Source organism: Aethina tumida, chromosome 1 (genome assembly GCF_024364675.1).
Source record: "Aethina tumida isolate Nest 87 chromosome 1, icAetTumi1.1, whole genome shotgun sequence".
Classification (NCBI taxonomy): Eukaryota; Metazoa; Arthropoda; class Insecta; order Coleoptera; family Nitidulidae; genus Aethina; species Aethina tumida.
In genome coordinates, this window is record NC_065435.1 from 60,441,547 (window position 1) to 60,464,158 (window position 22,612).

Sequence of the window (22,612 nt, forward strand, 5' to 3'; positions counted from 1 at the left end):
CCTCTCATTTTGAATCAGTTATTAAAATAGGACTTGTTCGCCGATTGAAATATGCAGATCGAATTGGTGAACATTGACTTGAACCTGTTACAGATACGGTTTCTGTAAACATTATTTTATTCGCATTACGCATGAGTTGCTCACGGTTTTTTTTTCCTTTGCCGCCTTTACTGTTTGTTGCATGGCGCAACTCGCGTTCCCGGTTGCACACACAGAAATACGTAAACAATTAGAAAATACGAAACGTCGTCGTGCTCAAACATGGCTAACCAGTTGAGCAATGAACTGTGCTGCGGCCTTAGAATTCGACTTAAGCATGTCACATGCTTACGCACATTCGTTAAATTCCACGAATTTATTTTTTCCTTTTGTTGTGAAATTACTAATAAAATGTTTAAAGGATTTGTTTATTAATACAGAATGCCTAAGCACTTGTGATTGATTATTAAATGAATAAATCGTGTTCAAATATTAACAGGACGTACAATTTGTTATCACTGGGTCTAGATTTTTAATAGCTAACATATGACACACCTCTTTTTTAATAGTTCGAACTACAACACAAAATTTCTCATGAGCATTATTAAATTGCTACTTAAAATTATATGTACTATAAAACAGTATTTCTTTTAACTCTTCGTGATACAACATAAATATTATCATAAAAATTAAAATTATTAAATTAATATTTGTTAATCTATGGTCTATAGGTATTTCCAGTTACAGAACTTAGACATGTCACCTAAAATTAGAAACATTATGAAATATAAAATTATTACTTTTTCAAATAGCCCTTTGTTTTGTTTTACTTTTGTTTTATACTTCGAGGGACAACATTAATTATCTCATAAAAATTAAAATTAATGTGTGGTCTATAGTTATTTATAAGATATGTTACCTAAAATTATGAACACTATGAAATATGAAATTATTAATTTCTAAAATAGCCTTTTGTTTTCTTTCACTTCTTTTAACATTTCAAGATACAACATAAATTTTTTCATGAAAATTAAAATTATTGAAATAGTATTTGTTAATCTATGGTCTATAGGTATTTCCAAGTACATCTAAATATATAAATATATTAAAATATAAAATTATTCATTTTTAAATACCTGGTCTTTTCTTTCACTTCCCTTTTTAACTCTTCGAGATACAACACAAATTTTCTCATGAAAATTAAAATTATTGAACTAGTATTTATTCATTTATGGTCTATAGATATTTTCAATTACAGAACTTGGACATGTTATCTAAAATATAAAAACAACACTAATTTTCTCATGAAAACTAAAATTAATAAACTAATATTTGTGAATCTATGGTCCATAAGTATGTCCAAGTACAGAACATAAATGTTACCTAAAAATAGAAATACTGTAAGATATAAAATTATTTATTTTTCAAATAGCTGTTGGTTTTCTTTCACTTCCTACTTTTAAATCTTCAAGATACAACACAAATTTTCTAATGAAAATGAAAATTATTGAAATTATTATTTGTGTTTTTATGGTTTATAAGTATTTCCAACGACAGAACTTAGACATTACCTAAAATTAGAAATATTATAAAATATAAAATTATTAATTTTTCAAATACCCCTTTGTTTTCTTTCACTTCTTTCTTTTAACACTTTGAGATATAATACTAATTTTTTCATGAAAATTAAAATTATTAAACTAAAAATTAAACTAAAACTCAAAGTGTTAAAATAAATAAATTTTAACACTTTGAGGTACAACACAAATTTTTCTATTAATTTTCTAATTCATAAGTTTTTTCAAAGTTGCACGACAAGTGTCCAAGATTGATGTTCAGTTACTTCGACTAAAAATGCAGTTTGTAAATGGGAGAATCACATAATATTTAATAGTATCTCACAATTAGAAGCAGACCTTCTTTGTTCACATTTTATTCTAATTGGCTCATATTATCTTAGATATAAAGTTTATAGTAATTTAAATAACGTGTTATGAATATAAAATATTTTCTGATTTAATAAAATAAAATGTGTTACATTCTCTGACTTTTTAACCTCCACAAGAATCAAGTGACATGATGAAAAGTTTAATAACGTGACACAAATCTCTTAAAACACATGATGGCGTGTTTATGCACTATGTTATAACAAACTGGAATGGAATTCAATTATTAGAAATATAGAGTGTTATGGTCAACAATCTTATGATTATGGTGGGTGTAACTTAGAAGTGGTCTATAATTTATTTAACACCAATTCATTATCACTTCTAATAGATCGTGTGGGTTTCATGTTATTTGTTGTAAATGTTCCAATTTACCGTATTCGATTAACAGGTATAATTCCATTTGTTTTATATAATGGATTCTTTATATAAAAAAATGAACCGTTCAAATTCAGTTTCCAATTTCCACATTTTAACATACATGCGCACAATTTCTCTAAAATGCCACATTCCGCATATAAAGTGATTTTATTATTGGTATATTATTACTGAGAGGTTGAAAAACAAAAGTCACCGCAATTAGCGTTATAATATTGAAGGACACTTTTTGTCGACAAAAAAAAATAAAGAAATTACAATTGAAAGGCGGATTTGATTATTGCACATTCAAGAGACAATATTGTAAAATCAATCTGTTCTCGTCCAATGAAATCGATTCGGTAACTGTTCATAGTATATAATTTTATCATTTTTTATACGTAATTACATTTTAATGAACAATAACTAACAGACAAACAACAAAAATTTTATGCTGTATAAATTGTTGATACTATAACATTTTATACAGTAAATATTTGATCACATTTGATTCATTTAGAAAAATGAAGTTTCCCATTAGATTTAGCATTTCTTTATGATAAGTCCAGACTAAACCATGGAATCCCTAAGAAGAAATTGATTATAATATAATTCTTCACGAAATTTGATATAAATGCACTTTCTAAGTAAAGAGAAGTTACTTTTATGTAAAAATGCTCTAATTAAATTTAGTTTTTAATGGTTAACAGTCTAGAACCTACATTTTAAACACCTGTATAATTTGCATAAGTATCTTAAACAATTCTACTTTACAAGCCAAAGAATCCAATCCAACACAGCGAATCAAATGAATGAAGTTAATATAAAAAAATATTTGCCATAGTTAAGTGTCGTTAAAAGGTTAAATAAATAAAAGTGAAACTGTATTTTTTTCACTAGTTATTTATGGTATTCCGCCTGTTCGCTACCACTTTAATTATTTTTATTGTCTTTGTTACAGCATCTGAACTAGTTCAGAGTTATAAATTTGCATGAGAATTTCTCATATGGGAAAATATGGCATTAATGAAGCAATAACGGCCAAGGTTGACAGTAAAATGAGTCAGAAGCTTTTAAAATATCTCAAAATGCCGTTTCGATCGGACATTCTTGTTATGGAAATTTAAGTGTTTTAGATGAAATGGTACGGTTGAAAAATAATAATGCGGTAACCTCGTTGTGATATTTAAAATATAGGTTTCAACTACTTATTTTCCATCTTAATGTCTCCCCATAAACATTGAGAATTCATCCTTTTATAATTATTAACTTTTAAAAATTTTCTCCTATCTCACTTGACACTAACAAACCACTGTGCCTCGTCATTAGGAACATTGACATTTGATCCGTTCAGGGTGCAGTCGCTTTGTCCGAGCCACTGAATCTCATTAAAAACGAAACGTAGCCCACAATTCAATTCTCCATTAGAAATAGATCGCGAGTTCCTCGAAAGTACCACGCCATAAATTGCTCGCCACAACGTGCAATTTTTTCATTTCAAATACCATCAATAGCTGAACCGCGGCTTCTACATTATAATGGCCGGATGATTACAGTCCTTAAATGTTCCTTCGATCTCTTTAGAAATCTACTGTGTGTGTTGCACAAATGTCGATGGGTTTGGTCTGAAATGTGTACCCTCTCGGCGAAAAATCGTTGACATTTAAATAACGCCTCGTCTCAAAATTATGCGGCTCAAATTTACGCTTTTTATTTGTAAACTGTAGCGGGTGAAAGTGAATTATATATTTTTATACATATTACTCAACTTGCTTGAACATTTTTTCTTGTTGGTCGGTTTTGGCTTCTCGTAGTAAACTTCTTCCTTTAAATCTGGAATAAACTGATTCAAAAAAGTTAAGCATATGTCATTTATTAGAAGCTGTTCGACTTCGTGCTGTAGGAATGCTCAGACTCACTCAAGGCAAGGCATTTAATTTGATCCAATCTGTAGTGTGCACACTTTATCAACGGATTTCTCTGGACAGGTGAGAAGTCGGCCTAGACAAGGTTGACCAAGAGTTACATCTGACCTGGAAGACAAATTATAAATTAGAGGGGTAGGAGTGGATCTAATAAGAAACTGCACACTTCTCAGACAACACCTATGACGTCATATAAATCAAATGATAATTTTAAATCGCTTAAATGATGTAGAACTCCGTTGCACGAGGCCCATAAGACGACTAGCCTGTCTATCGTGCAGCAAGATTAACTTGGTGTTAGGAAAGAGAATTGTGGTATGAACTGTGGAATATCTTTACAGATGTAAGTAGATTTGGAGTATTTACTGATAGAAGACCAATACGAGTCTTGACACCTCTAAGTTAAAGAATAAATGCACGTTATGTGCAGGAAGTTCACTCACACCAAGATGTGTTCATAATGGTTTGAGGTGGTATTTTTCTAGGAGGTAGAACGTAGCTCTACATCTGTGACCATAGCATGACCGCTGAAATTTATACAACTCAAATGGACTCAAATTTTCTATTTTTAGGCGACAACGGTTGACAGTAGTTAGTTAGTATTGCCCTCAACCACTTAGAAAATGGTCAAATTGAGCGTCTGCCTTTATCAGCTTTGTCGCCTGATTTGAATTGCATAGGACATGCCTGGGATATGCTTGAAAGATCATTAATAGTTCACCAGCGCTTTGCTTATACTTCCAGAGAATTAAGGCAACTTCTTTCAGAATTATGGGACAATTTGAATGAAAATTATCTGGATCACCTGAAAAGAAGTATGCCACTCGATATAAAAAAATAGTATATTTTTCATTTTATGTGGGATCAAAATTTCTTATTTGGTTTCTAAAATAAATTTTAAGTTGCTTTTGGTTTAATTTCGTACTGATATTTATTTCTTTAATTACAATTCTACTGTTTTTTGATAAATAATGAATTAATTCTAATATAAGACAATATGCTTATCTTTTTGCGGTCAGTTTATTTGTTTCAACAATATCTAAAATTAAGCAAAGAATTTGTTGTAGGTTTCATTTCTTTGTCTAACTACAATAATAATTTCTTCAGATTGCATATATAAAGAGGAGATTGTCTTTGAGGTCGTAATTGAACCGAATACTTATAATACGTATAAAGGTCATTAGATGGGTGTAGTTCATACCATGAAATGCATCCTTTCTACGTGTGTAAAATATGCATGTGTATTTGAAAATTGGAAATAACCGACACATTTCACATTTGTTTTCGTAGTGCACGTTATAAAATGGCGAGTTAGAGAGAGAATTAATTGTTTTCTGTGTTTAATTGGTGATCATTTGAATAAATAAACTGCTACGAGCCAAGCTTACATAAAAACTCCCATGACTGAATTGAAAGCCAAGGTTATCGAGCTAAGAATTTGTTACGCCTAGGAAAAAAACTTCATGTCGAATCCACAATTGTGTTGAAAGACTTTTTGGAGTTCTTGGACTTCTTCCAAGTCAATGACTTTGAATAAATGACTAAATGCCGACCAAAATTAATCTGTACCTATTTAAGGCAATTTTATTTATTATACTTTCTGTTAACACGAGGGTGAATCCAGATAAACTTTCACTTTGTAAGGATATAAAGCATTATTCAAATTAATAGATCGGTGACATAATAATGGCGCTGATTATTAAAGTTGCATTTCAATGCCAGTACGTTTGACATTGTTTTGATTTATTATTGCATACGGTGTAATTGTTATTTTATTGAATATTTCACGCTTTTGAATGACTGCATATTTTTAGGGAAAGTAATCTTTTTTTTTTCGTGTCATGTTCCTGTTGCTGCTGTTATTATCATCCAATTTCTAAGTTTCATGGGAATTTATGTCAAGTGTACAAAATGTGCTTTACACAAATGAACAACCTCTATTACTAAAACAGCGTGTGTCCATTAATATTAAATGTTCAATTGTATGGTTCATTTACCACCTTTCATGGATTGTTTCGCTATTATTCTATAAACATTGGCAAACTGATAAAATTAAATTTAAATAAATTAACTTTAAGGAGTTAGTACCTTGAATATTTTTGACTGTGCCATCAAGAAATATTTTTTTTTTTAAATTAACTACAAAAAATATTGAGATATTTATGTATTATTATAGACCAAATAATTATTAGATTTCATGAATATTTATTAACATATAAAAGCTCGGAAAAGTTGATATTGGTTAAGATATGATGTGGATTACAAAATATATTTAATATACATAAGATACATTAGTTGAAAGTTTGTTTCACTGTTTTACTGTGCCATAATATGCCAGAGAATTCAAATCAGCATTCAACAATAATATACTTATTATTATTTTAATGATAATAAAATTTTTATCTCGTGAAACTGGACACTTTTGTAACTAAAAATCTTAAATTATCCATTTCCAAATAGACAAAACATGTCTTATTCTTGCAATATTGACAACAGTCCACTTTTAAGAGTAACTTTATGGAGAAAATAAATATTATACGCAACTATAAATATAAATTTTTTAAACTAGTTAAAAAATAATGTGGTTTTTATTACTCCTAAAATTACTCGGCAAACGCAATCCTTGCGAATGAAATTCAAATAAATGCAACTTTCGTAATTTGTAACTTTATATTTGTCTCAAGGGAGATTTGCAAGATAAAAGCGTGTAACTCAAGAATACTAGGCATTATCTGTTTTACTGTGTACACAAATGATGGAAAATTAAGTGTCGATGTGTTTGTTGGCCCCCGAAAATAAGAATGTCTTTGTTCAATAAAATAAAATTATAAGTTCATGGTTATCGAGGGTGTGGTTTACGTATAAATAGGCAACATTTTTGGCAAATCAGTACTGTGAACTTGAACAGCAAAATAACAACATGTTTGTAAAACTGGTAAGCGCACCAATTTTAATTTGTATCTTTTTAATATTATTTTGCCTGTGAAGTATTTTGAAGTGACGCCGCCCGATAATGGATTAATACAGTGTCAGTGCCAAGTGAAAGGACGATTTAAAAACAATGATTGTGCAAAAGTGATTTAAATCTATTCGGAAGATTTAGGAAGTTGTATGAAGACATTGTACCAATGTATCAATGAGCACTTTGTCTTTTCCAATATCTTCACATGATAATAGTTTTACTTGATGTATTACTCTTCTTCAGATGTTGAGAAGCTTGTTGCCATGCTTTTACAATTTGTTTATTTGGCTACATCATATCTAATTTATTGTTAATATTGATGTTACATTACATAATAATAACGAATTTTTTAGGCCGTCCTTGCATGCTCTTTGGCTGTAGCCATCGCTGCTTACAATGGACCATTAGCTGGCGGCGCTCCAGCTTCCCAATTCCCAGCGGGAATCGACCCAGCCTCTTGCCCCAACTTCCCCAACTGCGACAATCCCCTGGTAGCCATCAGCAACGACCCACAGTCCGTCGCCCAATTCCAACCAGCCGCTCCACAACCACAATACCAACAAGCCGCTCAACCACGTTACCAACCCCAATACCAACAACCGGCTCCACAATATCAACAACCAGCTCCACAATACCAACAGGCTCCACAACCAATCTCCCAATACAACCCAGTATTGCCAAACCAATACCAGGCCGCCCCACAACCACAATACAGCCCCGACGTGCAGAACGCTTTGGACCAAGGCAAATACATCGGAGACGGCGACTACCACGGTGAAGGTGTGTTACCGATCGACACGTTGCAAAAAAACAATGCCTATAATTTTCCGTCATTTGTTTCAGGCCTTGCCGAAGCTGGTGCTCCAGGCTTCGCTGGTCAGGCTGCCGCCCCACAATACCAGCCAGCTCAACAATACCAGCCCGCCCCTCAATACCAACCAGCCGCCCCACAATACCAACCAGCTCCACAATACAACCCAGCCCCGGCCGCTTACAACCCAGCACCAGCTGCCCGCGCCTACAACCCAGCTCCAGCCGCAGCTGCTCAAGCCCAGCCAGCTCAGATTCCCGCCGGTGTAGACGCCAACGTCTGTCCCAACTACCCATTCTGCCACTGAGTGATAGGCGAAGTTCCGAAGAAACGTAGACTGCCAGCTGACAACATGTCATAAGTTATTTTCATTAAAGCGTGTAAATGATTCCTGTAATATACTTAATTAGTTTTGTAATTTTTTACGAAATATAAAGTTAAAAACTGGACAACTGTTTTTTTGCACATTTTATTGGTATTCAAAATTTGTTTTAATAAATCAGTTATGAATACATAAATATATTCCTTCAAATTTATTGTTAATGACTTATAATTACAGTAAGCAAATCAGTTATACTTTTCAGAATCGAATATTATTTAAAATAATAATACATTCATAAATTAATAATAAATTAATAATAAATCTCTTTAAAGTAATTATTCCTTTCATATTAATTAATTTAATTAAAATATGAATATTCCAATTTTTTTAACAATAAACAAATCAATTATAACTTTGAAAATTATTTAAAATAATTTTAAATTAATCTCTTTATAATAATTATTCCTTTCATTTATTAGTCATAACAAATTATATAATTAATTTAAATGATTATTTTACTTACATGACAATCAAATTTATATCACCTATATATATATATATATATATATATATATATATATATATATATATATATATATTACATGTCGTTCCAGAAGTTTTCAATTATATTTAGATTCGGTCTCAATAGAGAATCTTAACATTTTTATCTTTTAACCAACTTTGAATAAATTTAAATGCATGCTCATTATATTGAATAAAAATCCATGTAATTGATAAATTTCGTTGGCAAATGGATCCATTACATCTCTCATGATGTTATATTTATTATTTACGAAATGGTCCATTTCACTAATTTTTTTTTGTAATTGTATAGTATAGGCCAATGAAAGGAATCCCGAACCAAAACTTTGCTTCCATCGTGTTTTAAAGTTTTGTAGTGTGTCTGGTGTCCAAACTTTTATTAGGAAGTCGATGAATGTAATTTTTACCATCTGTTCTAGTTCTATCGAATATGGATTCAAAATTCTGGAGGATAATTACTATACCAATGGCTCCTTTATTGAAATATATCCTTGTAAGTTTTGTTTATACAGCCGACGTCTCATCGTTCTACTACAGACACTGATATTGTATAAGCCAATTAATTCATTTTTTATTTACCTAAAGTACAACAAAGGGAGTCGTTTATTGATTTTTTCCAATTTATTTGTCAATAAAAGAAGCTGTTTTATTATTAGGACATTTTCTTTTTGTATTTTCATTTGAGTGTGTTGTTTAATATTTATTAATAAGCATCGTAAACCATTTTTTGGAAGCATCATATATTTTAGCGCTGTTTCATGTTATTATTTTCCTCTTCTCTGGAGGACAATGTTTCTTCTCACTGAAATTGAGTTTATTTAATTTAATAATATAAATCGGGCCAAGAATAAATTCTAACTATTAAGAGTATTGTTAAATACATACACAAAACGTAGACAGATTTGAATGTCCTATATCTTTGGCCAACCCAATCAGACTAATATAGGCGTTTATAAGATGTTTAATAAAAAATTAAAAAAAATATAGATATTGTATATAGAATATTGTAATATATTTTTTAAACTGACTGGACAAAATCTTAATGAAATCCTTTTAAGAAATCTCTTTCAAAATGTATCACTTTAGATTTCTAGTCACCACTGTATATATAGATGGTAAATATATAGTTTTTGTCTGATGAATTTTGACATTCAAATAAAACATTAAAAAGTCGAAATAATTTAATAAATAAATACACTATTTTATATTAATTTAACTTTCACTTAAAGTCAAATAAATCGTGAAAACTGGTGAAAGAATATAATGAATCTAAATAAAGTAAAGTAATAATGTAAAAAGGAAATCTAAATCAATTTAAGACTAGTAATTGAGAGAAAAGATCCAAGAAAATTTGACAAATTCATTGTTATTATGTATAATTATAATTACTACAATTTAAATATTATTATTATTTTAGTTGTAACAATAATATACGGAAGGATTTATTTTTTCTCATCTAAAGTCGCTTCGTGAACTATGCTCAGACTATGATGCATTCTAACATAGAAAGTGGGCACGATCGAGTAGTGAAAAAAAACCTCGACTTTTTATAACAACAAACTGGTACTACAATCTCATTGGGAATCATCATGCACGATGTTTCGCAGAATGAAATGTACAGTACCAAGATGCATCGTGCCGTTGTTTATGGCTTTTTTCGAGAAGTTCACGGCCTATAAGGTGTGTATCTATATAATGTATAAATAGATCACATTTTGGCTAGAATGCGCCCAAACGATCACACTGCAACATGCTCGTAGAATCGGTAAGATATTTTGGGTGACTTCTGTAAGTGTCAATTGATGTGCCCTTTGAATGTGACAATGTGCAGTGAAAGTGAGTAAGTTATTCCAGTATAAAACCAAATTGATTGTTTTCTAGATGGTTCTTATAATTGGGTTGGCGACAGTTCGTCCGCAACACTACACGATCAGCGCTCAGGAATACGCGAGTGGGCAGTTGGCTCCTCAATATCCGGCAGGAATAGATCCGGCTTCTTGTCCGAACTATCCAAATTGCGAGAATCCGTTGGTGGCGCTTAGCCAAGCTCCGAAACCTGCCCAGTACAGTCCAGTGGCGCCTCAGTTCACTCCGGTCAGCCAATATTCCGCTGTTCCAAGGTAATTAAAATAACTTTTTTTTCACTTTTATACGACACACTCGACGGTGATTGTTTTGAATAATTAATCACTGTAGAGAGTGTTCCCACTTCTAAAACATGTATGGCAGAAGTGTTTGAAATTGATAGCATTTTTTGACATTAACCTTTAAGAACATATCTCCTAATAAATTTGTTTAAGTCACAACAAAATTAAATAAGAAAAGTGTACTTATTAATATAATAAACTCTTATGTAGATACACTTCTCCACAATATGCTGCCGCACCAGTACAGTACGCGTCCTCACCGTACCAGCAGTCTTTCGCACCGGCACCAGCTCCTCAACAGTACAGTGCAGCACTGGGACCCCAGTATCAGGGATCACCGTCCAAACAGTACACACCAGAGGTGCAGAACGCCCTCGACAGGGGCGAGTATATAGGCGATGGCGACTATCACGGTGAAGGTTTATCGGAGGCTGGAACAGCCACCAATCCAGGTAAAATTATAAAATAACTATCTTAAAGTTTTTATAAAAAATCGTTTCAGTTTTGGTGGGACCTACGTATAGCCAGTCACAAACTTACGCTTCGCCAGGTTCAAGTTATGCATCTCCAGGTTTAAGTGCCTATGCTGGACAAATAGCACCGGTTGCTTCGCCGGGACCGGCACAGATTCCAGCAGGACTTGATCCCGCCGCTTGTCCAAACTATCCGTTTTGTCATTAGTAATTCTATTATACTATTATTAAGGGATCATGTGCAGTGATTATATTTTTATGGAGAAAATATGATGTTCCGTTCATGTGTAATAACTAACATTGCGAAATTTTGATGAAACAGACATTTTAGTTAATGTTAAGTTATGTTACAGACTACAGTAGTAGTATAATGATGATGTAAATTATAAAATTATAATTTATTAAAAATGTTCAACCTTTATATTTGTTTTATTAATATTACATATAATATTTTATTACATTTTTTATTGAATTTAGCAATATTTCAGATATGAAATTGTTTAATAACTATACAAAATTATATATAATACTCCCAAATTTGTCACTTACCACTCAATTATAACATTAACTATACATTATTTTCATTTGTAAATTGTAATTTAAAAACTATTTGCAAGAAAAGAGAGTAAATTAATAATATAATATATATAATTATTAGGATACTGTACGTTATCGTATATATATACAGGATGTTTCATAACTTATCCGAAATTTTTTAACCAGATAATCACTTCTAAATAAGTCCATTTCTTAAAAAAAATCTAATAAAAGTTCAACAGAAAACGAGATAAAAAATGTTAAAGTTTGTAAAAAACCTTACTCTACAAAAACTGTTCATTGACCTGCAAGTAAACTTGGGCCCGTCTTACCCAATTTCGTCCCACTTGCTGCTGTTCCCGGAAACGCATATTATAGGCAGCCGTTGTGATTGATCCGTTCACGCAATTCACCGATATTTTGTACTTCCATACTTCGGTTGAAACAAAAAAAAAAAAAAAAAAAAACAGATAAAAATTATTTGGGTTACAATAATTGAAAATATTAAGAAGTAAACACTGTATAAAAAAGTACAAAAGTATGGTTTGTTACAAACTTTAACATTTTTTATCTCGTTTTCTGTTAGAATTTTTTTTAATAAATCAATATATTATTTAGAACTGCAAATGTGGTTAATAAATTTCGAATATGTTATGAAACACTCTGTATAATCATAATTAATTGTAATGAATTGCTTATTATTAAAAAAGCACATTTTTGTTACACTTCTAATCGTTTCTAATTAAATTTTTTAAATTGTTTATATAATAAAAAAATCTAATAAATCATTGTTGTTACGGAATTTTTATTTCAAAATTTGGTATTTATTAAGAAATATAATAAACCGCTAATTGCACTAGAAACATTTTAAGCAATTACAAAACAGTTCCGTATAGTTTTTAATAGATTTGTTATTCATATAATGTTGGGTACGTCGGCGTGATTATTAAAAATTCCAAGGAATTTGCTCCATATCGTTCCTAAATGAAACGATCTCGTCTCGAGCCATTGAAATTAAGATATGGCAAGTTCATGGCTACCTAGGGTGTGGTTTTCCATATAAATTATACAGAATTTTTGTCAATACTCAATCTATAAAAGTACAGTGAAACATCAACATGTTTGTAAAACTGGTATGTACAAATTTATTATTTAAACGTAGTTGTACAATTTTAATTTTCTTTTTACACTTTCTTCATATTAATATTAAAATATTTTGCAAATATAAAATATAATTAAAAATATATGTTAAGTATTTTTTTGTATAATATTATATAAATGTAAATAAAATTTAATTTTTATAATGATGGTCAAGTATTGATAAAAGGAATATTATTTTCAGGCAGTATTAGCTTGTTCTTTGGCAGTATCCCTTGGGGCGTACAATGGTCCATTGGCTGGTGGCCTTCCGGCCTCCCAGTACCCAGCAGGAATTGACCCAGCATCTTGCCCCAACTTCCCCAACTGTGACAATCCTTTGGTAGCAATCAGCAATGATCCTCAGTCTAGAGCTCTTTTCCAACCATCTGTGCAACAACAATACCAACCTCAATACCAACATCAACCTCAATATCAACCACAACCTCAGTACCAACCTCAGTACCAACCTCAGTACCAACCTCAATACCAACAACCCGCCCAGCTCGCCCAATACCAAGGTGCCGTCTCCAAGTACAATCCAGTGCTCGGATCTCAATACCAATCCGCCCCCTCTCAACAGTACAGTCCTGAAATACAGAATGCTTTGAACGAAGGAAAATACATCGGTGACGGTGACTACCATGGTGAAGGGCTTGCTGAAGCTCTGGCCCCAGGCTATGAAGGTAAAAGCCATAGAACATTTACAAATAAATATTAATTGATTAATCACTATAACCAATCACTATATAATATATTCTCATTAATATTGTTTTTAGGTCGTGCCGCTGCTTACCAACCTCAACAACCAGCTTATCAACCTCAGGCATATTCTGCTCCACCCCAATACAGTGGTGTCCCTTCTGCCCATGGACAACCGCAACCTGCCCAAATTCCAGCCGGTTTGGACCCCAACGCTTGCCCCAATTACCCATACTGCCACTAGTTCCAATACACGAGACTGCCAGCTGACAAATGTGTGATTGTTGATTTAATTTAATACTTGTACATATACATATTTAATAAAAAATCATTTTTTCACTAAAGTTTGTTTCAATTAATATTAAGAAGCAATTTTTTGTCTTTTAAATATTTTTTTGTATTATATAAGATACGATAAGTTTTAATATGTTGGGTGTTAATTATCAATTAACATATATGCATAGTATTACAATATGTTAATATGTTACTTACAATTTGAAAATCTGTGATTGAACAGTAACTTAAAAATTTAGAAAGTATAATGTTTTCAAAATATTGGTAGATTTTCCATGAAACATTTACGGATTCGAAATATTTGCTTTGACAGTATATTTTATCTCAAATTATAGATAAAGGACAATTTTCACAGTAACTTCTGTAAGCTAAATTATCAGTTTATACTCTGATAAAGAATTAGAAAACGTAGGATTTAATTGTCAATTGTAAGAGGCTGTGGATGTCAATGCATTAAATTCCTCAAATATATATACATTTACTTATTTAAAATAATTAATCTCTTATGTGTAATATTTTGTTTTGTTGACATTTTTATTTTTATATTAAACTAGCTGTACTCGCGACTTCGATCGATAACGATCGTTTTCTAGACAGTGATCTCGAGATTCCAAAGATTCTTGAGCCCTTAACAATGAATGACGCATTCTATCTAATTGTAATCGTTCATTCCTCTCAGAAGTACTCTCATTCGACCTAGACATGGACATCCGTAATCTACAATTTGTAAGACGATTTTCCCTATCTTGTTAAGATTCATTTTCACATCGCAATCTTTGGCTTTTGGTCTTTCTCATGTTTTTAGAGGGATTTGACTTACTTTTAGACATAACTAAATATTAGAAAAAAACAACTATCTACGTTACTAACTAAATAAACCTATAAATAATTAATCAATTTCAATGTAAATCTGAATGTTGAACACAAATGAAATTAATTTATATTTATTTATAATTATTACTTAAAGGTAAAAAAGGAAAGCAGTAAAAGTGTAACAAAATATTTTGAATTAAGATAAGATAAGACAAGAAGAACGGATCGGTAGAATTATAAAAGATACCTATCAATCAAATCAAACTATCAATCAATCGTTGGTGGGAGAAGTGGTGGGAGGCGCCCGACGTGACGGCTCAGTGGTGGCATGCGCGTGAGCTGCGCGTGGTACTAGACAGTACTTGGACATTGAAACATTACTTTATTTTTCTAAAATAAAAGAATTTTTCTAAAATAAAAGTAGCCTAAGTTACTCCTTATCACATCAGCTACCTGCCAATAAAAGTCCCGCCAAAATCGGTCCAGCCATTTCAGAGATTAGCGGGAACAAACAGACAGACAAAGAGACAAAAATTGTAAAAAATGTTATTTTGGTGTATGTACCGTATTTATATTCATATGCATGTAGTAAGAAATGGTTATTTCAATATTCCAAAACAGACACTCCAATTTTATTTATATGTATAGATGTAGAGAATTTTTGTGCAATTCAAATTAGATATAAGAAAAGTTTAAAAGTTCTTTGATAAACACTTATTATTATTAAATTTTTGGGTGCGTAATATAATAAAATTATTCTTATATTCATATATATTATTATATTTAAATATATTTACAAGAATAAAATTAATTCAACAATCACATTTGTCAGCTGGCAGTCTAACATATTATATATTGAAACTAGTGGCAGTAAGGGTAGTTTGGACAAGCATTGGCGTCCACACCAGCTGGAATTTGGGCTGGTTGTGGTTGACCCTGGACAGCAGGGACACCACTGTATTGGGGTGGTGCTGAATATCCTTGTGGTTGGTATGCCGGTTGTTGAGGTTGGTAAGTAGCAGCGCGTCCTAAAAATATTGTTAATATAAAAAAACGCACCAGTTACAGTGATTAATCAGTTATTAATCATTTCTTGTTTCATGACTTTTACCTTGATAACCTGGGGCAAGAGCTTCAGCAAGTCCTTCACCATGGTAATCACCATCCCCAATATATTTTCCTTCGTTAAGAGCATTCTGTACGTCAGGACTATACTGTTGAGTGGGGGTGGCTTGGTACTGAGATCCGAGCACTGGGTTGTACTTGGATACGGCACCTTGGTATTGGGCAAGCTGGGCGGGTTGTTGGTATTGAGGTTGGTATTGAGGTTGGTACTGAAGTTGAGGTTGGTATTGTTGTTGAGGTGCTGCTTGGAATAGAGCTCTGGATTGTGGATCGTTGCTGATGGCTACCAGAGGATTGTCACAGTTAGGAAAATTGGGACAAGAAGCTGGATCGATTCCGGCTGGGTATTGAGAAGCCGGAAGGCCACCAGCCAATGGACCATTGTAGGCCCCGAGTGATACTGCCACAGAGCAAGCTAATACTGCCTGTAATAAAAACGGTTCTTTATTTGCACTGAACAAAATAAATTTATAAATTATCAAAGAACAATTAAATTATTAGTGTATATTACTAGATTCTTCTATTTATAAAAGGTAACTAATAAGCTAAAAGTGTTTACCAGTTTTACAAACATGTTGATGGATCACTGCGTTTTTACAGATTGAATATTGACAAATTTTGTGTACAATTTATACTTAAAAACCACACCTTTACCAGCCATGAACTTGCTATATCTTAATTTCAATGTACGATAGCAAAGTTGAAAGCACCACAATGTCATTCATTTACTAAGGAAATTAAAATTTATACATACTAAATATATTATACCATTATTGTTTTTGCTGTATAGTTAATTTTAGTTAATTTTGTTAAAATTACGAAAAAATATTTGATTTATACGGAATGATTTATATATTATTTTTTATAGAATTAGTATATTATATTTTTATTTTATTTTTCCTTTTATATTTTTTATTTAAATTGTTTCTAAAAAATTCTAAAATTATTATATTTCTAGTATTTCATTACTCATCATACATTCACCAGTCTTACCATGTTCGACATTTTCATTTATTAACATATTTAATGTTACATTATTATGTCGGTGAAGAACCAACATAAATTTGCTTAATATTGTTCATAATATTTAACAAAATATTCTGCAACATTGCTTTCAAGTTATTGAACATTTCAATGGACTGAAAGCATCGGTATAATTGTAAGAAGAGCGATGGATTTTAAAGAATCTTTTTGTTGGATTTTAGAAAAAGTGCATAGAATATAATTAGGTGTTCGTTGTTTATAATTAAAATTTATTTTATTTGAAATGATTTAATATGTTGGGTAATATTTATCAATTATATACATAATAATATCACTTTGAAAATCCATGATAGCAAAATGACTTCGAAAACAGTCAAACGTTAAAAATGTAGAACAGTTTTAAAAATATTGGCAGATTTTTTTTATTTAAGAACAAAAATCACGGATTTAAGTTACGTTAGGTACAGCACTCAAATGAAGGTAAGAGGTAAATTCGCCAGAAACTTCTATAAGTTTGATTCGATTATCAAACTTATTGAAGTCTGAACCGAAGTTCAGACTCTTATAAAGAAAAAAAAAAGACATTGGATTGGATTGTAAGGGGCTTTGGACGAAGTTTGAACAAACTCCCTAAATAAATATCTGAACCTATGTAAAGTAATTAATGCCAATCTCTCCTGAGTATAGTATTTTTTGTGTGGATATTTCCTACCTTTATACTAAACGTAGAGGAATATTCTAATCTGGAGACACTTCATCTCAAAATTCAAGATAAATGTCAGAAAAGTTGATCATTTCTTTGATAAGTAAAGTGAATTATCACTTATGATTTTTAAATTTTTGGTGTATAATAGATAAAAATTATTTATATATAAAATTTATTATATTTAAATATATTTACAAGAATAAAATTAATTCAACAATCACATTTGTCAGCTGGCAGTCTAACATACATTGAAATTAGTGGCAGTAAGGGTAGTTTGGACAAGCGTTGGCGTCCAATCCGGCTGGAATTTGGGCAGGTTGCGGTTGTCCATGGGCAGCAGGGACACCACTGTATTGGGGTGGAGCTGAATATCCTTGTGGTTGGTATGCCGGTTGTTGAGGCTGGTAAGCAGCAGCGCGTCCTAAAAACATTATTGATATAAGAAACTAAACCGGTTATAGTGATTAATCAATTGTTAATTTTGTTTTGTGAATGTTCTACGACTTTTACCTTCATAACCTGGGGCAAGAGCTTCAGCAAGTCCTTCACCGTGGTAATCACCATCCCCGATGTATTTTCCTTCGTTAAGAGCATTCTGTACGTCAGGACTATACTGTTGAGACGGGGCGGCTTGGTACTGAGATCCGAGCACTGGGTTGTACTTGGATACGGCACCTTGGTATTGGGCGAGCTGGGCGGGTTGTTGGTATTGAGGTTGGTATTGAGGTTGGTACTGAGGTTGAGGTTGGTATTGTTGTTGAGGTGCTGCTTGGAATAGAGCTCTGGATTGTGGATCGTTGCTGATGGCTACCAGAGGATTGTCACAGTTAGGAAAATTGGGACAAGAAGCTGGATCGATTCCGGCTGGGTATTGAGAAGCCGGAAGGCCACCAGCCAATGGACCATTGTAGGCCCCGAGTGATACTGCCACAGAGCAAGCTAATACTGCCTGTAATAAAAACGGTTCTTTATTTGCACTGAACAAAATAAATTTATAAATTATCAAAGAACAATTAAATTATTAGTGTATATTACTAGATTCTTCTATTTATAAAAGGTAACTAATAAGCTAAAAGTGTTTACCAGTTTTACAAACATGTTGATGGATCACTGCGTTTTTACAGATTGAATATTGACAAATTTTGTGTACAATTTATACTTAAAAACCACACCTTTACCAGCCATGAACTTGCCATATCTTAATTTCAATGACTCGAGACGAAATTGTTTCCTTTGAATACGATAACTAAATTGGAGTCATCACAATACAGAAACTAATTTCCTTCGTAATTAATTAATTAAAAATTGCAATATACAAAAATAAATAATTATAAGTCAATTATTATGTCCTTCGTCAACTATTATTTTCATTATTATTATATAATTTTTTAATTCTTTCTGTTTTCAAAGTATTATTAAGGATATTAAAAAATATATTATATACCAAATTTAATACACTTATATTGTTTGTATTGAATAGTTTGTTACTTTAAAATTACTCAAATTTGTTTGATTTATACATAAGCAGTTTATATTTTTATGGAAATAGTATATTATTTTATTTTTCCTTTTCTTAACTTTTTTCACTCAAATTACTTGTAACAAATTCTAAAATTATTAAATTTATAGTAATTAATTACAATAAACCGGGTCTTACTATATACTATAGAAATATCCATTTATTAACATATTCAACATTATCTTATATCTTATCATGTGGATGAAGAACCAGTACAAATTTGCTTAATATTATATGTAATATTTAACAAAATATTGTACAATATTACTTCCATGCTGTTAGACATTTCAACGGACTGAGAGCGTCGGTGTAATTGTAGGAAGCGCGGCGGATTAGCGTTCTGCGACAGCAAGTGCTAGACTGCATAGCAGAAAAATGTGCGACAATAAGGTCACTGCGTTATTATAAGTGGAATAAGGAAAGCCTCACCTATGAGAGGCATTTCAGCATTTTTTTGAAATTACTGAATATTCACCGTGGCAATGAGGCGAGAACCTTGGGAACAATGTGACAGAGAGCAAATCCGAACGGAACAAAGTTTTGTACTAGGCCACGCACAGTACCGCAAAATGCGTTCTTGATCTACGATTGCATGTAATCATGACTGTCGGGTATGACGTCGTCACATTTTTTAAAAGTGTTTCGTGTTTATAGTTTTAAGTTTATATTTACATGAAGACAAGATTTCACAAAAATTGTACATTTATCGTTAAGTTTTTTGAGTTTCGTATACAAAAAAAATTATTTGCACTAACAAGATTGAGATCCTTCATGGTCCGTCAGAACAGTTGATTCGTGCGACTGTGCGTGCGCAGGATAATGCCCCATTTTCTATATTTTATTCTATCGCTGGGTACGGTGTTAAAAATATGGTTACTGTTACATTTACACAAATCGGGTGGATAGGGTGTGGTGTAACTATATATATAACTCATTTTGAGCCTCTGTCATTGTTGATCGTAATTTCAATTAAACAACATGTTTGTAAAACTGGTAAGTTTTCCCAGTAATATATTTTTTTCAGTGATGAGTGTAAAACGATTTGGACCTAAGTGGGTTTTAAGTGTTGTGTTTTGTGCCCATGGATTTAGTAGTGTAAAAGAAAATTTTTGGAATATTGAACAAGTTTATACATTTTTTGGATTTCTAGTCATGGATAATATATTTTATATTAGTTTGTTGGGTTTGATGATAAAGGGCTGTTAAAAAATTTAAAAATATGAAATTAGAAATGAAGACTACAAACATTTTTTTTCAAATAACTAGATTAAAAAATTTTAAAATTATGTGCCATGTGTGGTGGAAATATTTGTTTGTATTTTATTGAAAAATTGATTAAAAACAAAATATTTTATTACTAATCTGAAAAATTATTTAAATTAATACCCAATATTTTTTATCAGAAAGTTAATTTTTAATTATACAAATAAATTTTGCATGTTGTGAAATTTGTCTAAAGCATATTATTCAAAATTTCATCAGAATTATATTTATTTAATATTATTTATGAATTGATAAATAAATATGCCACCCTTCTAAATGATAAATATTGTTAATTTTAATCTTATCTAGTCAATTTTATTGTGTTTTTCATACATTGTATATTTTATTATATTATATAGTTTTTATCAATTAATAATATTTTTCAAAGAGTAGAGAGTAAACAGTAAAATTTTGTACATTTCTACTTTTTATGTTACACCACTTTGAATTATCAAAGCTTGTATTGTTTGTTATATGTATGATGATATTTTGGTTTTACATTTTTGTGACTACAATTTGTTTTACCAATTTAATAATACTTTTGTTTTTTCTAGGCCGTATTATCTTGTGCAGTGGCGATGGCGAGTGCCGTATGGAACGGACCGTTGGCGGGTGGAGTACCAGCCCACCAGTTTCCTGCCGGTGTAAGCCCCCAGGCTTGTCCGAACTTCCCCAACTGTGCCAACCCCGCGGTTGCCGCCCAACCCAATTCCCCCGCTCCAAACCAATGGAACGCCGCCCCACAACCTTGGAACGGCGGCCAACAAAGCTGGAACGGCGGTCAACAAGGACAATGGAATGCCGGTGCCTACAATCCTGCCCCAGTCCCTCAATACAATAACGGACAGGCCGGATTGAGCCCACTTGATAGAGGTGAATACACTGGGGATGGTGACTACCGCGGCGAAGGACTCGCTGAATCTGGTGCTTATGGACCTCACTGTAAGATGTTTTTGCATAAAGATTATATTTTATCTTCATCATCTCAGATTTTTAATTTTACGATTCTAAGGAAGGTTAATATGTTAAGTGATTGTTTTTATGTGTCACATCATACGGTTTAGGAAAAATATTAATTCTTCTTGTAATTCGTTTGCAGCAAGTTGGAACAACAACAACAACAACAACCAGGGCTACAATCCTGGAGCTTACAATCCACAGGCTCCACCAGCAGGACTTGGTCAAATTCCAGCAGGAGTTAACCCACAATCTTGCCCCAACTATCCATTCTGCCACTAAATGGCCATCAGAAAATCAACAAATAAATAAAAAAAAGTATACAAGTCAGACGCCAGCTGACAACATGTTGTTTGTAACCTATAAGTGAAAGTATATTTGGATTAGAGCAGTTCAATTTTTAAGATGCTCAATAAAAGCTGTGTTCACATTGTATCTTGTTAACTAGATGTAAATTTAAATCTATTTAAAAATAAATTTTGTAAAATGACTGATATTTTATTATCCATATTTCGTATTGAACATTATTTAATATATAAGGAAATACTTATGTTCAAAAATTAGTGATATTGATAAAATTGTGTCCTCATTGATTTTTTTTAATTAAAAGTAAGTTCTCTTCTAAACAGAAACATAAAATTTATCTAATAAAAGAATACACAACAATAAATTTGGCATCGATGAGTGCTTAACACCTCGTCTTCATGGCTGATTATTCAATTATTCTGTGGAAGATTATTAAGATGGGATTGACAATTCGAAAGCCTCCATTTTAGTATATCTGACAGGATTTAGGTCAAGTTATACAGAGGGAAGTTGTAAGGTCTCAATACCTAGCGTTTCAAGTACAATTCCTGAGCAATGCACACGTGAAGTTTAGTCAACAAAAATATTCTCGCCAACAGCAGCTTGAAAATTTGGTAGCATACCCTTAACAATATTCCTGACATATGGTGTGGGTGTTCCATGACCCGTGAACATTTATGCATGGGCATCATAACAAATTCCTCTCCATACATATCATAATGGAATTTCCTCGAAAGGACTAAAATTCACTTAGACCATTTTGTGGAACTCATCGCCAGGATCAGATGAACTTTGTGATTATCA

General features: G+C 31.9%; 6 protein-coding genes across 7 annotated transcripts; 4 read left to right on the forward strand and 2 right to left on the reverse strand.

Moving 5' to 3' along the window:
- Positions 1–7,013: 7,013 nt before the first annotated feature.
- On the forward strand, positions 7,014–8,432 carry LOC109597622 (DNA translocase FtsK). Its single transcript, XM_020013366.2, has 3 exons — positions 7,014–7,142; positions 7,523–7,949; positions 8,013–8,432. Exons 1-3 carry the CDS (start codon positions 7,128–7,130, stop codon positions 8,285–8,287), a joined length of 717 nt encoding a protein of 238 aa, XP_019868925.2. The 5' UTR covers positions 7,014–7,127; the 3' UTR covers positions 8,288–8,432.
- Positions 8,433–10,474: 2,042 nt separating this feature from the next.
- Positions 10,475–11,842, forward strand: LOC109597080 (DNA-directed RNA polymerase II subunit RPB1-like). Of its 2 annotated transcripts, none has more exons than XM_049970717.1 (4): positions 10,475–10,525; positions 10,727–10,965; positions 11,203–11,444; positions 11,495–11,842. In XM_049970717.1, the coding sequence occupies exons 1-4, from the start codon at positions 10,493–10,495 to the stop codon at positions 11,671–11,673; spliced, it is 693 nt and encodes a 230-aa protein (XP_049826674.1). In that variant the 5' UTR covers positions 10,475–10,492; the 3' UTR covers positions 11,674–11,842. The 2 variants fall into 2 exon arrangements, with proteins under 2 accessions (XP_049826674.1, XP_019868269.1); XM_020012710.2 differs by having other exon boundaries at positions 10,486–10,610.
- A 1,242-nt stretch (positions 11,843–13,084) lies between these two features.
- LOC109597714 (uncharacterized) lies at positions 13,085–14,177 on the forward strand. The gene is made up of 3 exons (XM_020013466.2): positions 13,085–13,135; positions 13,345–13,825; positions 13,919–14,177. Exons 1-3 carry the CDS (start codon positions 13,121–13,123, stop codon positions 14,083–14,085), a joined length of 663 nt encoding a protein of 220 aa, XP_019869025.1. The 5' UTR covers positions 13,085–13,120; the 3' UTR covers positions 14,086–14,177.
- A 1,557-nt stretch (positions 14,178–15,734) lies between these two features.
- On the reverse strand, positions 15,735–16,656 carry LOC109597763 (uncharacterized). The gene is made up of 3 exons (XM_020013523.1): positions 16,633–16,656; positions 16,060–16,498; positions 15,735–15,976 (listed from the first exon to the last, which is right to left on the reverse strand). Exons 1-3 carry the CDS (start codon positions 16,645–16,647, stop codon positions 15,810–15,812), a joined length of 621 nt encoding a protein of 206 aa, XP_019869082.1. The 5' UTR covers positions 16,648–16,656; the 3' UTR covers positions 15,735–15,809.
- Positions 16,657–17,951: 1,295 nt separating this feature from the next.
- Positions 17,952–18,870, reverse strand: LOC109597732 (uncharacterized). Its single transcript, XM_020013490.2, has 3 exons — positions 18,847–18,870; positions 18,274–18,712; positions 17,952–18,184 (listed from the first exon to the last, which is right to left on the reverse strand). The coding sequence occupies exons 1-3, from the start codon at positions 18,859–18,861 to the stop codon at positions 18,018–18,020; spliced, it is 621 nt and encodes a 206-aa protein (XP_019869049.1). The 5' UTR covers positions 18,862–18,870; the 3' UTR covers positions 17,952–18,017.
- A 1,302-nt stretch (positions 18,871–20,172) lies between these two features.
- Positions 20,173–21,992, forward strand: LOC109597722 (translation initiation factor IF-2). Its single transcript, XM_020013479.2, has 3 exons — positions 20,173–20,275; positions 21,100–21,487; positions 21,645–21,992. Exons 1-3 carry the CDS (start codon positions 20,261–20,263, stop codon positions 21,782–21,784), a joined length of 543 nt encoding a protein of 180 aa, XP_019869038.1. The 5' UTR covers positions 20,173–20,260; the 3' UTR covers positions 21,785–21,992.
- Positions 21,993–22,612: the final 620 nt, after the last annotated feature.

Coding starts and splice junctions, on each gene's coding strand:
- LOC109597622 (XM_020013366.2), top strand. Junction 7,950..8,012: donor CGGCGACTACCACGGTGAAG/GTGTGTTACCGA, acceptor CATTTGTTTCAG/GCCTTGCCGAAGCTGGTGCT.
- LOC109597080 (XM_049970717.1), top strand. CDS start 10,493: ATGGCTTTTTTCGAGAAGTTCACGGCCTATAAG. Junction 10,526..10,726: donor AGAAGTTCACGGCCTATAAG/GTGTGTATCTAT, acceptor ATTGTTTTCTAG/ATGGTTCTTATAATTGGGTT. Junction 10,966..11,202: donor CAATATTCCGCTGTTCCAAG/GTAATTAAAATA, acceptor ACTCTTATGTAG/ATACACTTCTCCACAATATG.
- LOC109597714 (XM_020013466.2), top strand. Junction 13,826..13,918: donor TCTGGCCCCAGGCTATGAAG/GTAAAAGCCATA, acceptor TATTGTTTTTAG/GTCGTGCCGCTGCTTACCAA.
- LOC109597763 (XM_020013523.1), bottom strand. Junction 15,977..16,059: donor TCTTGCCCCAGGTTATCAAG/GTAAAAGTCATG, acceptor CAATATTTTTAG/GACGCGCTGCTACTTACCAA.
- LOC109597732 (XM_020013490.2), bottom strand. Junction 18,185..18,273: donor TCTTGCCCCAGGTTATGAAG/GTAAAAGTCGTA, acceptor TAATGTTTTTAG/GACGCGCTGCTGCTTACCAG.
- LOC109597722 (XM_020013479.2), top strand. Junction 21,488..21,644: donor TGGTGCTTATGGACCTCACT/GTAAGATGTTTT, acceptor ATTCGTTTGCAG/CAAGTTGGAACAACAACAAC.